The 20,792-nt window shown below is 36.6% G+C and overlaps 1 protein-coding gene across 16 annotated transcripts; it reads right to left on the bottom strand.

The window, feature by feature from the left end:
• Nucleotides 1-2,632: 2,632 nt before the first annotated feature.
• Nucleotides 2,633-19,191, bottom strand: ical1 (islet cell autoantigen 1-like). 16 transcript variants are annotated; one of them, XM_081381798.1, is made up of 18 exons: nt 18,750-18,799; nt 17,935-18,096; nt 17,801-17,841; nt 17,424-17,461; nt 17,165-17,336; nt 14,258-14,330; nt 13,856-13,979; nt 12,598-12,796; nt 12,378-12,503; nt 12,188-12,286; nt 12,030-12,115; nt 11,061-11,107; nt 10,908-10,976; nt 7,238-7,450; nt 5,749-6,015; nt 5,512-5,613; nt 5,296-5,422; nt 2,633-4,020 (listed from the first exon to the last, which is right to left on the bottom strand). In XM_081381798.1, exons 4-17 carry the CDS (start codon nt 17,435-17,437, stop codon nt 5,307-5,309), a joined length of 1,707 nt encoding a protein of 568 aa, XP_081237924.1. In that variant the 5' UTR covers nt 17,438-17,461; nt 17,801-17,841; nt 17,935-18,096; nt 18,750-18,799; the 3' UTR covers nt 2,633-4,020; nt 5,296-5,306. The 16 variants fall into 16 exon arrangements, with proteins under 16 accessions (XP_081237924.1, XP_081237910.1, XP_081237911.1 ...); XM_081381784.1 differs by having other exon boundaries at nt 2,635-4,020; nt 17,805-17,841; nt 18,750-18,774; XM_081381785.1 differs by lacking the exons at nt 17,935-18,096; nt 18,750-18,799 and adding an exon at nt 19,054-19,191 and having other exon boundaries at nt 2,635-4,020.
• Nucleotides 19,192-20,792: the final 1,601 nt, after the last annotated feature.

Genomic DNA, 20,792 nt, shown 5'->3' with positions numbered 1-20,792 from the left:
CAAAAAAGTTTTTACGCTCTCATGAGGTAGTTTTTCAGGCAATTCGAAAAAGGAATATTTCGCAAAACTGCAATGGAAACAGTTTTTGCGCATTTACAGTCACCTGACTTAGAAGACGCGGTGTGTTTGAGGTCCATGTATAGCTACGCAAATAGGCCTAATAATTATTTTATATTATTTTATTTTAACATTTAATAGGCTATATTTAGAAGACGCTTTTATGCAAAAAAAGAACAAAGCTGAGTGAGGAGCGCGCACTGCATGGCACGGAGGCGCGGGCGTGAACATTTGCATTTTCCTATCAACAGTGGAAACAACTTAAAAATACTCTATCATTTCTGGCCATACAGAAAATAATAATACATTATTCTCAACTACTTTTATTTGTGTAAACTCACAATAACAAAATAAAACGTTGTGCTTTTGTAAAGTAAAAGAAAACAATCAGACGCACTTTCATGATCTCCGTAAACTGGAGCGCGAGAACTGAAACAAAATATAGGCTAAAGCTTGAAATGTCCACTTTAAAACGAACAAATTCGAATCGAAAGCTAATACCTTCTGATTTTGTAATTCGTATGAAAGGTGCATTTCTCTCTAAAAGCGCATCTGCTTAACAGCGGAGATGGAGATGTGATTTTAGCCAAAACAATAGTTTATTATTATTAATAATATTAATGGCTCTTCTCATTCAGCACTGCGGGAAAACATCAATTCCAGGTTCTAATTTGGCCTTAGAAAACCAGTAAAATCGAGATGTTTTCCATATTAATTTGTGACTATTTTAAATGTTTAATAAAGGGGCAAAAAGTCATAAACAAAAATCTGAAAATTCTTCGATATTTACTTTTTTTGCGCAGCAGCTGGTGTAGCCAGTTCAAATTAAAATTTTGGTGTTCAACTTTGCGTTTTAAAAAGACAACAACCGTTCATTTTTCGTTTTTCAACTACGGGTTAAAAAGGAAAAACGAATGGACACAAAGTAGCCTACATGGATCGTTTGGACAGAATACGAGACAGAGTTCTTTATTAAATTCATTAAAAAAAAATAATAATTAGACTATAGGAATACTGAATTCTAAATCTCAAAGAAATGCCACAATCAAAACCTCGGAGCAGAAATTAGGGCGAAACACCCAGAAACTCCATGTGTCGTTCGCATTATAAGGGTCTTTCCCTGCCATTTATGCTTGGATAACACGCCACGTCTCCTTCCATTAATAATAATAATGTCTAATGCGTTGGCTGTGATATTTTATAAACCAACGTCAGTTGCCGTGATTTTTGGAATGACTTATCGCGAGAGAAAAAAGGACGTTTTAGTCGCATAACATCGGTTAATGGAAACGCCGTCATTTCGCAATAGTTTTTTATCGATATTTAGATAATAGCGCAAAACATTTGCGCAAATCTGTAATGGAAACGCGGCTAGTGTTTTCTTCAGTTTTGTCGACAACTTTACCATCTCTACTAGCTATTCTTTTCTTCAACTCCTCAGACAGCATCCATCTCGATGACTGCAAGCAGATTGCGCGCGCGGTTATGATGACTTTTTAAAAGTGAAAGTAGGTATAGAGACTCCTGAGAGGGCGTGGGCACAAATAAACTGATGTGGATTTTAAATTATTTTATTTACTTGAAATACAGGCAGATGTGTTCCTAAAAATGTGCATATATGTTTACGTTTGTACGTGATTTAAACCCGTGTTTAGACCTGTGTCCGACCCGCACCCGTTTGAGCAAAATTTTTGTTGACTCACCATTGCGGTTAATTCTTCAGGAGGATATACTGACTATGGGAGCAACGCGTCTCTGCGTACAGAGCGGGGTCACTAAATAGACGTTTTCATCCGAGAAACACTTCACATAGCACCAACTGCAATGTTTAATGGCAGTCTGGCACACGTGGGTGCTCGGTATTTTCCGTGGGTGCTCAGTATTTTCCGTGGGTGCTCGAGCCCCGGAGCACCCACGGTATCGGCGCCTATGCATGCAACCACAATGAAATGACCCTTCACAATAGATAATGTTTTACAATTAACTGTTATAGAGCTACATTTGGCAAATTACCTGTTTAATAAAATACCTTACTCACCTGTTGAATAATACAAATGTTTATAACATTTCAAACCCCTCAGTTCTCGCCATCTCCGACTCCGAAGCCAATGTTGTCTTGTTTTCGGTATTTTTGCCAGGAGACTCATCTGTTCAGCATTAAATAAAAATGTATTTGACCCCCGAGGGTACAAGATTTAGCGTGCTCCATTTCAGCCTTACTTGCTCGTTGTGACAAGAACCAATCCCACTCCCACACAAAACAGGCATCAAAGTAGCCAGAGCAACCTTGCGCTACAGATATGACGAGACCTGCGCGGGCAGGCGACATTTGAATGCGATTTCCCGCGAAAACCATCCCGATAGGTTTAAAATATAAACACTTATAATAAGCTTACCATAGTAAATCAGGGTGAGTCAAAAAACATGTTTTGAAAGAAGCATCACTGATGTTTTGACTCATTCTGTTATTTTCGTCAATTCTGAACAAAAAAATAGTTGTTTTTTATAGTGTACCTTTAACACACAAAAAAATGTTTTTTTGGCAACATGAAAGGTAAAAAAAATTAGAGAAAATCTGAAACAATTCTACTCAAATTTATTTGCTCTCAGATGCAAGATCTCCCATTCCAGTTTCCATCAATGAAATTGTACAAGTACATTATTTTTAACTGAAACAAAAGGCAAAGTTGCATAAAATAAACAGATGAAAGCAGCTGTGAATGGTGTACATTCTTTTTCCTTCAAAGTAAACATGTCAACATGTCTCAACATATAGTTCCAAACACAATTTCTCATATCAGAAAGTGACACTTCAAAATGTTAAACTGCACTCAAAACAGAAACACGTGCTCCAGTACATATGGAGTGATATCCTGTGAGAAATGTTCAGATTCTCCACCTACACAAACAATTCAGATCAACAAACAAGTCTATGCATAAAACATACTTTCCAGAAATACCCAGGATTGCACTCGGAGACAGTTTAGTGCAAGCATTCACTTGTATTCTTTAACGCAAATAAAACAGACTGGAGATAGTTTCAGATAAACTCACTTCTGGTGAGTCCAAATATGGTAATCTGGGATAAAATGAAATGTGTATGCTTTATAGAGTAGGATAGTTACGTAATTCTGTGCTAAAGGTGACATGCAAACTAAAAACACATTTAAAAAAACGTTCACAAACAAACATTCCAGAGTATTTCATCTCAGTGTGAAGAACATTTGGGAGAAGTTATTTCTCTGAGTGAGTGTTTCAGCATTTGTCACTGAAAACAAGAATGCATTGCATCACCTATTATTAGTTCCACTGAAATGTGACCTTGTCATTCTTACCACACTAATGGCACAGCACATCACTTGCATATGTAGTTTAGAGTAACACTTTTATTGTTTTAATAAATAATTTCATTTATTTTATCATTTAGGGTTAAACTAATCCAGTGAATGTGACTTCAAAAATATTTTTTTTTTTCGTGATTTATGCTTAACTTCACAGACTTTGGGTATCTGTCTTGATTAAAAATACAGTCTTTAATAGATGTTATAAATCTGTAACCCTGTTTCTGGACATTAAAAACTCCTCTATTGTACAAAGCAAACAGATATTTAGTATACACACACTTATTTAGTTTTTTTGGTCCCAGCCCTCCACATATGAGATGGGCAAATCCTGACCTTCTTGTCCCTTTAAACATGTGCACTTCATATTGTAACAACATTTTAGTGATATAGCAATGAAGTCTTCATTTTACCCTTCGGTGTCCTAATGTACATACAGTAAATTCACACACACACAATGAAAGAAAGGAGGAAAGAGACATTCCCATAACTCGGAAATCTTCCAGTGTGGAATATGGAATCAGATTTCTTGATGCTTCCTTGGCTCAGGTTGAATCGTTTCAGGAGAGGTAGTGTTCCAGCTCCAAATAAAGGCTTGGGATATGCACTTCTTTCCACCATTCTAAGGGACAAAGAATGCTTGGGATGAGATCAGCATAATGACAAGCACAATCTCCCCTCGAGCGGCGTATGAATTGACACATAAAAAGATTTAATATTCAAAATACATTAAAAATACAAATCATGGTTCACAATTTTTTTGATGGTCCCTTTAACAAATTCTGTTGACTATAAGTAACATTGCACCAACATGTCGACTAGCTCTCATTGGAGTGTTAGTAGAGTATTAGAATGGTAGGGTTAGGGTTAGAATAAGTTGACATGTACTTGCAAAGTTACTTATAGTCAGTAAAATGTGGACCATCACAATAAAGAGTTAGCAGGTATTAAACAGACATAGTCTAATGAGAGTTAGTTGAAATGTAGTTGCAAAGTTACTAATAGTCAACAGAATGTTTAAAAAGAACCATCAAAATAAAGTTTTACCCAAATGACTTTTTTCTATTGGTTTGTTTTAACTAATTAAAAATGTCAAGGTAATTTAATTGTTCTGATATCATAACGAAGAAAAACAAGAAAACCCACATTTAAAAAAAATATAATATAGTTTGGCAAAAATTATATTAAAAAAAAAAACTACTCAAATGTGTCTGTCAAATCAAAGTCTTGGTAGTTGCAGCCAAAAAAACAAAACATGAAGACCCTCGGTGTGTTAGGGTAAGTCTCTTAAAATATCAGATCATTTGACCTTTTTATTACAAGGCAAGATGGGTTCAAACATAATGATATTAATTAATTGATAATTCATGATAATTGCAAAAAATAACATTTTACTTTAAGATGTTTACTCGCATATATTCAAGATTTAAGGAAAATATATACATTACTTCTTTTTTAATGGTTGCACCGCATGACATTTTTAGAGTCTTAAGTGTTTTCAAACCCAATGTTATTTTAGTTTTATTCATATACTTTTATAGTACTTATTCATATTTTGAATTCACTTTTAGCTTTAGTTTTAGTAATTTTATGTTCTTTAGTCATTTTTATTTTTTATTTCTATTTAGCTTTGTTTTTATTTCAGTAATAGTTTTCTTTAATTTTAGTTCTTAAATGTATTTATTTTAGTATGTTGCCAAGAAAAAAAAAAAAAAAAAACTATAATGTACTTTATGCTTTTCATCTAATAATTATATCATATTTCATATGTATTTCAATTAACAAAAACTTTATCATCTAGTTTTAGATAACTACACCAAACCTAACATGAATAGAGAGAGAACGTTTTCTATGAACCTGGAACCTGTTTGTCAATGATAAATATATACACACTCACACCAACACAACTCAGGCACTGAGAAACTCCTGATCACTGCGTCCAATAGCGTCTGGGTTGGACAGAGGGTCAAGATCTGCAAAGAGGTTAAACCAGGCAGACATGTCCCTGGAGCTTCCTTTGGGTGCTAAAAGACACAGAGAGATGAATCACTACAGAAACAGTAAAGATTGTCAGTGTCCATCTATAGTTCTTGACATGTCATAAAACTCTCACCACTGGCAGAAGAGTTTGGAGTGTCCTGTGTAGGCTGAGATTGTCCTCCACTAGAAGGTGGTTGGAGGGGTGGGGCTTGAAACATAGGTGGAGTCGCCCATCCTGAATAACAGAAAGAGAATGAACATGAGTGATCAGCATGACATCACACTGACAGCACTGCACTCTAGTAGCACAACAAGAATAAGCTGTTCATTCCTCCAGCCACTAGAGGGCAAACTAAACGATTTGTCAAACCTGTGGTGCTGAGGCTATGGTCCAGGAGATGTGATGGCAGGAAGCCAGCGTGTGTGTTTGCCGTTTCTGCTTGCAGTGTGGCGGCAGCAACAGGAGCAGGAGGGGCCTCAAAACAGCCGAAAGCATCCTGCCACGCTTTACTGAACTCACTAGCGCCACCTGTAGCCCCAGGACTCAGCAGATCCTGCAGGAATGCCAGTTCACCTCGCTCTACCTCCTCTTCTTTCCCTTCGACAGACTGGAAAGCCTCAGACAGAAGATCTCTGCCTACTCCAATAAAAAGAAGATAATGAGGCTTTTAAACTTTGTAAAAACGGAATTGCTTTCTCAGCACTTTTGTCTTGTTTTCCAGCACAAAAATCTCAACATTCGTAACCCTATAAAGCCTACTGTATCATTTTTGATACACAAACAATACACAATAGGGCCTCTATAATAGACAGTATAGTCTGCTATACTGTAATAAAGATCTAAATAAGATACTGTTATCTTATTGATTTACATTACAAGCTCTCAGAATTTAATCTTTCTTTTGGCCATATAAATATTAACAAATGCACCAAACTGCATATTTTTTGCTAGGTTTGGGCCTCTGAATTAAACTGAGGTGTTTTTTTCTTTTTTCTTATTGCATATGACCTCCATATTCTCCTATATAAAACTGTATGACCCATAAAGGCCTGGTGTATCAAATATAGGTAACAAAAAAACATGTATGCAAACTATTATTAAATATATTATATTATATTATGTATAAAGGTTCAATAAACTGCTCCATTTCAAAAATATATTTTTCTGATTATTATTTCAAAGGTCAGGCTTTACAGGGTTAAATCAAGAAACATTTACTTGAGGATATAAGATAGTCTTGTTTTCTAAACACACACACACACACACACACACACACATACACACACACACATATATATATATATATATATATATATATATATATATATATATATATATATATATATACTGTATATAAGGAAATGCATCTTGGTTTTAGAATGTTTAGATATTTGTACTGGAAGACAAGACAAAAATACTGAAAAAAGATAAGAAGCTTAAGGAAAGCTTCAAGAAACAGAAATATTAGTTCATCAGCAACAAAAAGAAAAAAGTTAAATATGAAAAAGCAATCCTAGAATCCTCAAAGAGTGCAATGAAATCACACAGACCACAAAAAGAATGGAAACAATAAAGCACCTTGAAGAAAGTAGTTTTTAGAAATGCTTTTACAAGAAAAGAAAGAGCACTGTTGTGTTAATGGAGACAGGGTCAGAAACCCCAGAAGAGTGTTTACCGTTCAGAAGAGAATCTGAAAGAGCCATGAAGAGCATGAAAAGTTTATGAATATTTCTTAGAGAACCTAAGACTTATAGATCAGGGTGTTAAAGCACTTTCGAAGGAGGTTGATTTTAGAGAGTTAGAACAGGCCATAAGGGAGTCCTTGGCATTGAAGAGATGCCCAGTCAGGCATTTATACCTATTTCAGGTTGTAAGCTGCTGTGTAACGCATCTTGCTTTTCCTCATATGAGGTGCCTATGTCCCACTGAATAGCAGGTGTCATAGATGGGTGTATGGTCGGGGTCAAGGTTGGAGTAAGAGAATGGACTGAGCCAGGCTCAGGGGTCATTAACAGAAGGTCGTCATCTGTGCTAGATCCACCAATGGGGCCTAACTGTTCATTCAAGGCCACTGTACAGGAGCGGAGGTGAACATGAGAGATACAAACAGACATACTGTAAATAAAAGTTGCTAAACACACTAGAAGTTGCACCGACTAGACACAAAGTTAATTAGTTCTACCAATATTTGATGCTTTAAAGGGACACTTCACCCATTTGTATTAAGCTTTGCATTGTTAGAAACCCAGTCATACTATTGAATGGTCGTGCAACACTCTCTCATTTTCCCCTGAGACGGGAGAAATCTGTTATTTACCTCTTACACTTCCTCCTACAATGACGCAAAAATCGTCATTTTGCGTCATTGTAGGAGGAAGTGTTAGAGGGGGGGATTTCTGTTAAGACTACAGACACTAGTTTCTCATCTTTCCCAGGGTGGGGCGCGCTCACGCTACAGACCTATTACAGATCAGTGGGTGGGACTTTACTCTCTGAAACTGAAAGCAATATCCTCCATCTTGTTTGAAGCTAAGCTAACAGGCGCTGTGGAGACAGATGTACAGTTATGACAATAGCGGAGGAGAGTGCTCAATATGATATAGAAGAAGAGGATTTCGGAAGTCTGATGCTTGAATCAGGTGTTTGTGGCTACCTTTACAAGCCGCATTATAGCGAAGAGCAGCCGAGGCAGAAGACCTGCCTGCCGCGGACGAGGAGCCCGGACTGGCTCGAGTTAGGGCGGACTGGTGGCGCCGGTGATCTCACTATGCAGCTACGAACCGCTACGAACACAGAGATAGAGTCCGTCTGCGGCAAAGAATTTCAACGATGACAATTTCTCCTGGACGAAATCTCTGAATCAGACGAGGACACGGACGTTTGTGTTGAGAACTATCCTAGTTTCGCACCGCATATGTTCTGACTGAACATCCAGGTACCATGCAATAATTAACCTTTTCGAAAGAAATACAAACGAGGAGTAATGCACTATATGAGTTCGCCAACTAACTAGACATTTTGTGTGAATGTGAAATGAATTTCAAGCTCTGGTAGTAGCTAGCCTTGTAGACGGAAGAGTGATTTCTCTTATAGGCAGATATGCGCTTTCTGGATTAGTGGGAGTGGCTTGCGGAGCTGTGCAATGTGGTGCATTGTGGGAGTTGTTGTCTTTCATACAAATGCGTTCTGAAGTTATTTTTTGTCTTTTCTCGGTCACGAAGGCACCAAATTCAAAAATTATTTTACATTTCGACTACATATATGACCCACTTTAAATAAAAAACAATGTTCAAATGGGTGAAATGACCCTTTAAGTCTGTGCCAACTAGTCATGGACCATATGACTTCAGTTGCTGCTTCTTCATTGCGACAGTTAGGGCTGGGTGGTCTGACAATATAACAATATAAAATGCCAACCAACTGAAATATACAGTATATCACGGTGTGTGGTTTCAATGGGAAGTACTGCCAGTACTACTGTCATGTTAGGACATTAAAGAAAATAAGGGGAATGTGCTTTATATATATATATATCCATCACTTGAACTGTGTGTTTTGGTGTATGACAATGCAAATAGCAGGCATGGGTGATAAACCGATATTACTGATTAATTGGATAAACTGGCAAAAATGTGACAACTGGTAGACATTTTGTATTATTGTCGCTGTCACAGTTACACTCACAAGACGTTGCAGTGTTGCATTGTCATGCTTTTTAAGTCTTGATATTTTATTATATATTATATGGATATATATATTAAAGCGATTTTAATCCATTCAAGATCAATGATATGCAAAATTTTCAATTTGGAACAAGCATGCTGTTCTGCCAGCCATTTTCCATGCATACACACAAAAAGCTGTCACAGAGTTGTCAAAATGCTGGCAAGTATTCATGTAACACAGTCATTTATGTCTTAAGTGAATGAAAATTCACGCCCTGTTGACTTCAATGGGGCAAGTTTTAAACCTGCTTTTAGCCTCTTAACATCCTTGATGTGTCATTACAAGTGCCCAGCTAATGTGAGCGATTCCTTTAGAGTTAACACGGGTGAATCTGACTGCAGTAGATGTAAAAGATATGAAAAAAAATAAAGTTAATTCGGCCAGCGCTCATACCTGTATTTACATCCTGTTTTCGGTTGAAGTCCAAAGTAGTCGATTGTCGAGTTCACGCGCATATGTTTTGTTACCTATGATCACGCGTGTGAACTCGACAATCGACTACTTTGGACTTCAACCGAAAACAGGATGTAAATACAGGTATGAGCGCTGGCCGAATTAACTATTTTTTTTCATATCTTTTACATCTACTGCAGTCAGATTCACCCGTGTTAACTCTAAAGGAATCGCTCACATTGGCTGGGCACTTGTAATGACACATCAAGGATGTTAAGAGGCTAAAAGCAGGTTTAAAACTTGCCCCATTGAAGTCAACAGGGTGCAAATTTTAAAAAGAGGATAACACAGTGTAGGCAACACCGATTTTTGTCGTTGTTCTCTGTATTGACAGCACTCCAAATTTACAAAAAAATGAGCTCAATGTTAAAATTGACCGGAGTTCTCCTTTAATATTTATCATATAACAAGAAGAGTGAAAAAAATCACTCACAGCACTTAACTGAAAAACTTGTATAGCTTTAATAAGAATCATTGTATATTTAATTAACAGTGTAGACTGGGCAGTGTTTTATTTTACATTTGATTTATTCATTCAATTTAGTAGTATTTTGTGCTTCTGTAACTTCTGAAAAACAAAAAAGCACTGTTTATTTCATTTGTTTCATCTTTGTTCTTTTGTTTTTATTTGCCCTATTTCTTGCAATTAGTTTCTTTGTTCTTATTTTATTACTGACTGGTTACCTGTTTTCTGTAAGCTTCCATAACTTTTTACTTATATTAGTTAGGCTAGTATTGAATAATTGTGAAATTTTAATGTTATGTAAAATTAGCAGAGTAACAACATTATTTCCAGCCAAAAAAACTATATTGTTGACCCATCCCTAACAAGCAGTATGAATTGGATAATGAAGATATGGAAGCATTCGTTTCTCACACACATCAGCTTCACAGGACACATATAGTCCTGTACATAAGTATGATACATGAGGAAAAAAGTGACTATTTATATCCACAAGAATACTTCGATATAAATCAGAATATCACCATATGCATTAAGAAGATTAAAAAGTATTCCGGTTTCTAGAAATCCAAATAAGACAACTGGCATATGCCAATATTAATCAGAATCTGCCATAACTGAACATTCATTCACATCTGCGCATGTCCAAACAACAACTCTGGGTGATATTAGATACAGACTGTTTCCATTGCATTACATTCTTGCGTGCTACTGTAAGGACTTGAATAGGAAATTATAAGTAAATTAAATTACTGTCCAAAATTACTAAAACAGCACTTGCCATTTAGTATGATAATTGACTACTCTTCTGGATGACTAGTCATTTCTTAACAATGAGTTATCGTGCAAAGCCTAGTCCGTAAACAAACACACACACACAACTTACCAGAGTCCAGACTGGCACACATAGAACTGTCAGACCCTCTACTCTGTCCATCTACTGCACGAGTAGAAACTGGTAAAGATAAAAAGAAAGAGCATCTAAGAAGCATGAGCCTTTGAGTGTTTTCCCATAATGTGCTTTAAAAGCCGAGCATACCAGTTTCGGATGATTCACCCAGTTGTTCATCTTCAAGTGAAACAAGACTGAAACATAAACATACAAACACCAAATTAAATTGATAGACACACTGATGCATGACTAAATGAATGCATAATTTCTAAGAGGGGAAGAGATGATTCACATTACTATGACATGCACAGTATCATAAGAATTACAAAATACCTTAAAATTGACAAATAAAAGTGAGTCAGTGATATTTCTAGGAAGCGGTGTTGGTCTAAAAACAGTTGTAACAAAATCATACTACAGCATGTCTAACACAGATGGCACATCATCTGCTACTGCCAAAACAGGAAATGACAGTGAACTTTAAGCAGGGTTGCCTGTTCACAAAGGCAGCAGGGGTTTCTAATAGAACTACAATGTTCCACTCACAGATCAGTAACCAGAGCCTTTAAAGAGGCCTCTCGCCTGCAGAGACCCAATCTGAGGGAGCGGAGGGTTTCAGGGAATGAGGAAAGAGAGTGAATGAGAGATCTGACAATGAGAGCCAAGCGAGGTGCCGTCAAGGGGAAGACATGTTTCGTTGATGAAAAAGAAAACTGGGACTGCTAGATGTGTCTGTGTGAGATTCACTGACCATGTGATGTATACTGCATAATATAATGTAAAGAATAGGACTGTCATGATTCCTCGATTAAATTCAAATACGCAATTTCAAAAAATCCTTGCTTGCAATTTACCCTTGTCGAGTAACCAGCAAATTAATGGAAAAGGTGCGTTTCATGGACGAGAATCCATGACGTGCATTATTAGACCGTTTTCTAAGGCTGCACGATGTATTAAAACCATTTAAAAACCAGAATACTTCAAATATCGTCAAAATAATAAACCGATTACTCTATTACCAAAATAATCGTTAGTGACAGCCCTAATAAAGAACAAGCTGTAAATCAGCAAAATGGTTGGTTAATGAACAAAAACACTTCAAAATGGAGTTCTCACTTGTCTGAATATGTCTTCTGGTCCTCGTCTTTGCTGTCCTCTGCTGAATGTGCAGAGGCAATCTGGTCCAGTGGGTCCCTCAGTTCCTGTGATGAGAAATGAGGGTTTAAAACACATCACAACAGTTTATTTTCTGACATTTGTGCATGGACACCCACTTTGAGGGTAGTGAACTGGTAGGGTACATATCCTTTGAAGGCCTCATGGATGCCAGACATCACATGTGCAGTCTTCTCCCAGTAGTGTAGAAGCGTTGTCTACGGAAAAACAATTCAAGACGAATACATTTACAATATAAAATTTAACGGGTTTAACTAGAAAAAATGGGTGGAAGTAAATAAGTATTACCTGGTAAGTGCATAACGAATGTGAAAGCATGTTGCAACGACTGGCTCCCAGCATGTCCACTTTCTGACAAACATCATTCTTCAGCTTATCGAAATGCACTTTTGTTCCTCTTACCTGGGCCTGAACCTGTTCACAAACACACACAGATAGCAGAATATTTCATCCTCCACTTTCAGTATATAGATGCAATCCCTCCCACACTCGCTTTGCGGGGTCTGACCTTGCGAAATTTCTCCAGTTGTTTGTAAGTATCTGGGTCTAGTTCCTGTGAGACGTCCTTCATCCAGAGCAGAGCTCCGCGATACTCGGTCCGGGCTTTCTCCATCCGGCTTACTGTCAGCAGGGTGTCGGCGATGGCTCTCCTCCGGAATGTCTCAACTTCCTGTTCAAATCGATGGAGAGGGGTACACAGAGCCAACCTGGGCATGACAGAGGACAAGAGGACAGGTAAATGACTTGATCAATGATTACAGATGAGTGTTAAGTAGATGTGGCATGCAAGGATAGAGAAAAGTTACATTCAAGACTGTGGGTTTACTAATTTGTGTCTTTATGTCTTTAGTTTGTAGAATATAGAAATGTTCTTTCCAGGGCTGCCAAAGTAACTTAATTAAATAATGAATTAAAAATGAAACTGAAATGTATCACTAGTTTCTATGTTGGCATTATTGTCCAATTTAATAATGTAATATATTCAAAATTCACAAATTTGTATTAATTATACTCACATTCTTATACTCACCAATGCTGTATTTATTTGATACAGTAAAACATATCAAATTAGAAAATTGTTATTTTAAATTGTAATAAAATTCCTCAAGATCAATACCATTTACTATTTTCTTAATATACAAGCTGAATTTTAGCAGACATTACTCCGGCCTTCAGTGTCACATGATCCTTCAGAAATCATTATAATGTGCTGATTTGGTGCTCAATAAATATTTCCTATTATCATTATTATCAGTGTTGAAAACAGTTGAGCAGCTTAATATTTTTTGTGGAGACTGATTAATTTCAGAATTATTTGATGAATAGAGGGGTTTTAAGAACAGCATGTATTTGAAATAGAATTCTTTAAACAGAACTATATACATGTATATAATACACAGTTTTGTGGGGGAATGAAATACTTTTATTCAGCAAGGATGCATTAAATTGATCAAAATACTAATAGCTGTTGTTGTTATTTGTAGACTTATTTGTGTTCATATCATATAGCTAAATTAATGAAGAGAAACTACGTATTTTCAGTATCAAATGGGTGGGTTGCCTGATCGATTGTCTAATAAGGCTGGTTTCAGATTTCCCTGTTTGATGACAAGTTGTTGGATGGCTAGTTCATTAGTCAACCATCATGGCCCTTTCCCTATCTGATGTATTAAATCATGATGTATGAACATAGTAACTACCAAAATATCATGAAATAGAGCCCAATTAATTATTTTAAGCCCTAATTTGTTCATATTTGTGCCTACCTTTGCTTGGCGGAGCAGCAAAGGGCTTTACTGGTGGCGTCCATCATATTGCCTGCTTTTGTTTTATCATGCTCTGCCTGGAAGCGCAGGAACAATCCAAGCTCATTCTCCTCTTGAGAGAGATCTGAAGAGAGGAGGTCACAGGGGGCAAAAACAGGGTTATTACAACAACAACTAACAATATATGGCTTGATTGGACATGTTAAATGCTATCAATTACTAGAACCACAAAAACACATTCAAAGAGTTTAGCTTATAATTGCCATTTGACTCAACAGTAACAGTACACATGAATACTGAGAAAATGTATGCCACTGCATGCAATGGCTTTCAAAACAAGCTGAACAAGACTCTTAGTGTCTGTGCACACAAAGAGGGTGGAAGATCATGTTCCTCACTCACGTGTGATTCTTTGCTGGTATTTCTCGATCACTTTCAGGAGTTCTGTGCAAGTGTTCTGGACTGAACGGAAAAACTGAAGGAAACAGACACACATTATCATTAACAAATGCATTTTAAAAGTTTTTTATAACAAATGTTACAAATTTTGAGTTTGTTGCAGCACACCATAAAATCTCTGAGCCTTTTATTCTCTTCAGAATTTATATACGCAGACAGAACATTTGGTCATCCACAATAACATCTCAAAAAACCCAGACAACACATTAGAACAGAAAAGAATTGCCTTTCCAGTCTCGCTGTCATGGCAACAAAGGATGTTATGTCCCTGATAGTCTGAGTGAGCAGGAAAACGTGTATACTTGTGCTCTACCTGAAAGAAGAAATCCACAGAAATTACACAAATGACTCATTATGGTTGAGCTCCCTTTGTTTGAGAGAGGGTTTCAAGAGCTTTGAGGAGTCAAACACAGAAATAGGACTCATTTCCAACAGTTAATAGAGGGATGAATATATTAGACTGTAGAAAATATCAGTTGAAAGTAACCACAACTAAAGTTCTAATCAAACACGCTACTATTCATAAGTTTGTGGTCAGTAAGATTTTTTTTATAAAGAAATAATACTTTTATTCAGCAAAGATGCATTAAATTGATCAAAAGTTACAGCAAAGATATTTTACCGAAAGATTTCTATTTCAAATAAATGAAATGAAATCAAAGAATGAAATGCTCTTCTTTCAAGCATTCTACTCATCCTGATAATTTATTTCAGTTTTCACAAAAATATTAAGCAACACAACTGTTTTCAACAATGTTACATGAGCACCAAATCAGCATATTAGAATGATTTCTGAAGAAGGATCATGTGACACTGAATACTGGAGCAATGATGCATAAAAAAATCAGCTTTTTAGATTTTAAAATATATAAAAATTATTTCACAATTTTATATTTTTTTAATTTATAATTTTCCTTGTTGAGTATAAGAAACGTCTTTCAAAAACACTGAAAACATTTACCGACCTCAAACTTTTGAAATGTAGTGTAAGTGGTAATTTAGCATAAATTGATATCATTCAGAGTAAACCCCATATTTTATTCTCTTCCAGGAAAGTGACCAAAATTATTGGTCTATTAGTGGGGTCATCTCTGTATCAGTGCAATATTTTCACGTGCATCAAATTAAATACGGCATCTACCCAAACTCTACGTGTGCTGATGTAGCTGTGACCCCTGCAGGTGAGGTCTGCATTCAGGTTACAGTTTAACTCTTGAGCGCAGGTCTGACAAACAGAACACCCTCAGGAATCATGGTTGTACAACAGGCTCTCCTAAACAAACACTGTTATTGAAGTTTCCTACGTAAAATCCTGCCATTTCGCACCATAAGGATGATGCATTGTTTTAAAGTTAAGAGGAAATAGAGCTTTGACAGTAAACAGGATAAAAGACTATTCTTTTGGACATAATGGCAGCTGTGGTTTAAAGTAGAAAGAACATGGATACACCTGTTCATTAAGCAAGCAGCCGTGGGGCTTATGGTGGCCTCTCTGCTGCTCTCGCGCACACTGGCACAGCCACAAAACCATCTAATGACCAGTAAACCAGGATATGCTTAAGAGTAACAGCCCGAGGCAGGGCAAGATAAGACAAGCACACATAAACAAACACACGCACACACTTCCTTAAACTGTGAGTGGTCTACGGATTTTTATTAGGCGTAATCAGAGAGCTACTTTATTTTATAAAAGCTAACTATTAATCAGCAGTGTTGGGGAAAGTTACTTTTAAAAGTAATGCATTACAATATGTTCCCTGTATGTTTTATCTGTTATTTCAGAATATTCTATTCTAGGGCCATATAGTTAAAGACTGAAACACTATAGTGAGTTTTTTAAGCAGTAAGAAATTGCGAAAAAAAAAAATTGTTAACTTTTTCTGATACAATTAAGTAAATAAATGGGTATCACTCTGGGTTTTATCGCCCCTCATGAACAATTGCACTGCTTTACAACTATGGGACAGGAAGAGCTAAATAAACTTATCATTGCATCTAAACCAACAACATGTTTATTCGACCCAATACCCACTAAACTACTGAAAGAGTTGTTACCTGTAGCAGAAGAGCCTCTTCTCAATATTATTAACTCGTCTTTATCTCTAGGTCATGTCCCAAAACTGTACAAGATGACAATTATTAAGCCTCTCATTAAGAAACCACAATTAGATCCAAATGAATTAGCAAATTACAGAACCATTTCAAATCTTCCATTTATGTCTGCTCAATTAAGGCATTAAGGTGGTTTAGATCGTACCTATCAGACCGCTACCATTTTGTCTATTTAAACAGGGGAAAATATAAGATAACATCAGTAAATGATGGAGTGCAGCAAGGCTCTGTGTTAGACCCTCTGCTATTTTCAATATATGCTGCCACTTGGTAATATGTGACCCTGGATCACAAAACCAGTCACAAGTAGTACGGGTATATTTGTGGCAATAGCCACAAATAGTTAGCTGACTAACGTTTCGATGTGGTTACATCTTCATCAGAGGACTCTGATGAAGATGTAACCACATCGAAACGTTAGTCATTTTTGTTATGCACCTTTAATAAATATTTTAATCAGTAGACATCTGTGCTGCACCGGCGATTCCTTTTGTTTAAAACATGGAACTAGTTTCCACTGCTCTTCCCTGTCATCATGTGACAGTACTCAATTAACCTCCCTCCATGTCATTCAGCCATTCCTCACACACAATGAAAAAAATAATTTGCTTTCAAATGTTAAAATTAAGCATGAGTCATACAGTCATTGAAAGAAAATCCCAGCCCAGTGACGCAACAGTTTCACTTATTGCTGACCGAGTCAGTTAGTGAGGTCATTTTTACTACAGGCGCTCATACCTCTAATTTGGCATCAAGATCCGCGTCAGATGCCACCACATGCTCATCTTCCTTCTTCCCGGTGGCCTTGATCAGAACCTGCTTGGTCTTCCAGAACTTCTTCTGCATGCGGGCCATGACCGAGCTGTCCTCCCCCAGAACTGCTCTGCCACTGAACATATCACTGGAGAACCTGAAAGAACGTGCAGACGTATGTTTTTAAATATAGAATCTAAGAAGAGAAGGGGTAACATTCATTGGATGAAATTAAGATACAAACCCATAGCTGTCCATATTCTTAATGAGCGTGGCTTAGATCTGTAAATGGGATAAAAACACTGTATCATCCAGCTTTGAGTCAGACAAACTGAACTACTGTTTAGAAGTTTTGGGTCGGTAAGATTTTTTAAAGAAATTCATATTTATTCAGCAAGAACTTGGATCACAGGAATAAATTACATATTAAAATAGAAAACAGCTATTTTAAACTGTAAAAAATATTTCACAATATCACTGGTTTTACTGTATTTTTGAGCAAATAAATGCAGCTATGGTGAGCATAAGAGACAAAAACATTACAAAATCGCACCGGACCCAAACATTTAAATGATGTATGCAAATGCAGTATGTTGCAAAAAGACATTTTATTAGGCCTACTTGCTTTTCAGAAATCAGCGGTGGCATTCAGCAGACTGACACTGAAATTAATGGGAGAAAATCAATGTCAAATATTAAACAATTAAAATAACTAATTATTAAGTTGTTTCAATGTTATAAATTATAAGACTCACTGGAAAATTTGAATGAATAATGAATAAATCTGAGCTTTGAGGAAATTCAGAAACCCTTTGCGAATAGCTGTCTTTGTTCTTTCGAGGTAACAGCTGTTAGCCATCACAATGACTGCCATGTCTCTCACGGTCATAATTTCCCAAATTCAATAACACATATAACTTCCAAATAAAAGCAAAAGCAAACGTTTAATGCAAGTCAAAAGAAACTATAATAAGAACCAAACCACTGTCCTGACATTCATTCAACACATGACTAGTTTAAGCAATATCAATGTTTGTTTTGACAATTTTATAAATAAATACAACACAAGCAGTATTCCCCCCCCCCCCCCCACAAAACAATACGTAGTTATGTGAAGTGTAGTGTTTATGAGCTGACGCTGTTCTGATCGCACCTTCCTCCCCATCCAACTCCTCATCACGGGTCTGGTTACAGTGTTGTTGCAAGCCGCCTGCTCGCTTTTATCACATTTGTATTTTTCACGTCTTTTGTTGTACACAACTGATACTTTGTTTTAATGCGTATATTTAACCATGTGTTCATAGCGTATACAGGATTCTTTGCGAAGATAAACGAATAAATATTGTAAAAAGGCAGAGCTACCGGATCCCAAACAAGATAAGGAGTCATCGAGCTCGCGCTGCGTTTCCCTATAATAACCCTCTTAACTTTAGCACGAATGTGACATGGAGACTTCAGTCGGCAGTTCGAAACTTACACTGTACGGGTCGTGATATTTTACAGTTTGCATTCGTCATATATGAGTGTATATAATTTAAGGAATTGTTATTAGGGCATCGCATTTCCTTACCCGCTGACGTTGCCGTGAGCAGCGCTGGGAACGTTCACGCACGTCATTCCAGTTAGCTGAGAAACAGCGAGAGCGCATGCGCAGAAACAAGCTAATAGTTCTCAATGGATTGAAGAAAATATTCATATATTATATATATAATGAATATATTTTGAGTTTATTGTACATAGCAGGCCAACAATATAATATACAGTAGGCTATCAGAAATCATTTTGTGATTATAGTAGCTACTTCTTTTGTAAGTTGCTTATACGTTTTCAGCAGAATGGATAGGCTACATGTACCTCTGCTGAAAAAAACCCACCTAAGATTATATGCTGGTGCTCCAGCACGGTCAGACTGGTCTGTTCGCTAGTTTAACTAGTAGGTCTAGGGTTGTTTTTTTTTTTTTTTTTTTTTTTTTAGCTAGTCAGTCTGGGAGTGCAGCTGCTAACCAGCTAAACACCAGTTTTGATCATCTTTAAGTGACTTCAGGTGTAAAATATTCATTATAATGCAAAACAGATCACTTGGAAAGTTTATTATTTATTTATTTGATTTATTGTATAATTGTGTAAGTGACAGAACTGAGGAGGAGGATTTGCAGTCTCAAAGTCAGACTGGTCTGTCCATCTTTCTTTTCCAGCAGTCCCAACAGTACACCACAATGCAAGTATTTTATTTAATACAACACATTTCACTTATATTATATTATATTATATTATATTATATTATATTATATTATATTATATTATATTATATTATATTATATTATATTATATTATATTCTTGAGCAAGTGACAGAATTTGGTAGTAGCCATTTGTGCCCAAATGATGGCGCCACTGACACAGAAAAAAAGTGATGGCGTTCATCTCAAATTTTTGTCCCTGTATATTATCAGTAACCCAGTGGGTACATAAAACTGAGTCTAGGTTGTATAACAGGCATAACATGCAATGAGAGAATAGAGAATAAATCTATATGCAATTCATTTTCAAAGTTTCAAGGTAGATTGTAACTGAGATAGCCTACCCCATAGTGTGGGTTGTGTGGTAAAAACATTAAGACTTGTTACATAACATGATTCCAAATTAACTCAAACTGTAGTGCTGAGATAATACACAAATAAGTCAAGGAACAGTATCAGGAAGCTGTGGTTTTGCATGGTACACTCAGTCACACGCTATCTGAGAGAAAAAAAAAGCTGATCTTAAGTCACATACATACCCGTGCCTTTCTACACAATCTTCTCACACATATGCAGCCCCATCCACACCCAGACTAACGTTTGATGTACACAGACATACTCATACACAGACGGGCATATGCCAACACCACACCCCAGCCTCAACCACAAATCTTTTACCTCAAGACCCTCTTCTTCAGCGATGGGCAACATCTTGGTTGAGACAACAAAAGGCAAGTAGACACACACAGTGATTCTGAGGAATCATCTAGTAAAAAGCACAAGCACACCTCAGCAGACAAACATCTGTTTACTGAAGTATGTCAGATCTCAGAGACATTGGGAGCGGAAACCTCTAAGTGTGTTTGTGTGTTTACTCTATAATTGTCCACTCTTATCATTCAAGATTTTCTTATTAGCTTCTAGCTGTTGGGGACAATGGATGACTTGGTCCTCTCTCAGTCTCCTCTCAACACTGAACTGGTGTTACCATGGTAATGTAATTACACTCGTTACTGACAAAGGTTAAAGTCAGATCATTGTATGCATTGTAATCCCTTTCTATTGTGAGACAGAATGAACATATGAATGAATCAGGTGAATCTTATCAGTCAATTAGAGCCACTGAGCCAGCCGAAAGCAGATTTAATACTAAATGGCTCCATTGTATTTTGGCAATTGCCAGACATCATTATAATAAACCATGCATTTCATTAAGCGCATGATACACTACAACGATGCCATGATTTCTGCAGGATCATGTGATACTCGAGAAATGGATGCTTAAAAATTCAGCTTTGCCATCATAGGAATAAATTACATTTTATAATAATATTAAAATAGAAAACAGCTCCTTTAAATTGAAAGGTAAATCCTT

This window comes from Scardinius erythrophthalmus, assembly GCF_964197995.2.
Source record: "Scardinius erythrophthalmus genome assembly, chromosome: 12".
NCBI lineage: Eukaryota > Metazoa > Chordata > Actinopteri > Cypriniformes > Leuciscidae > Scardinius > Scardinius erythrophthalmus.
Note: the sequence above shows the minus strand (reverse complement) of the source record. Positions and strands in the feature narration are given on the sequence as shown.

Excerpts from the sequence above, each read along its gene's own strand:
- ical1 (XM_081381792.1), bottom strand. Across the intron at positions 7,451-10,907 it reads GTGTGCCAGTCTGGACTCTG|TGGCCTTGAATGAACAGTTA; the intron begins GTAAGTTGTGTG and ends GCTCCTGTACAG. Across the intron at positions 6,019-7,237 it reads CAGCTTACAACCTGAAATAG|TAGGCAGAGATCTTCTGTCT; the intron begins GTATAAATGCCT and ends TTTTTATTGGAG.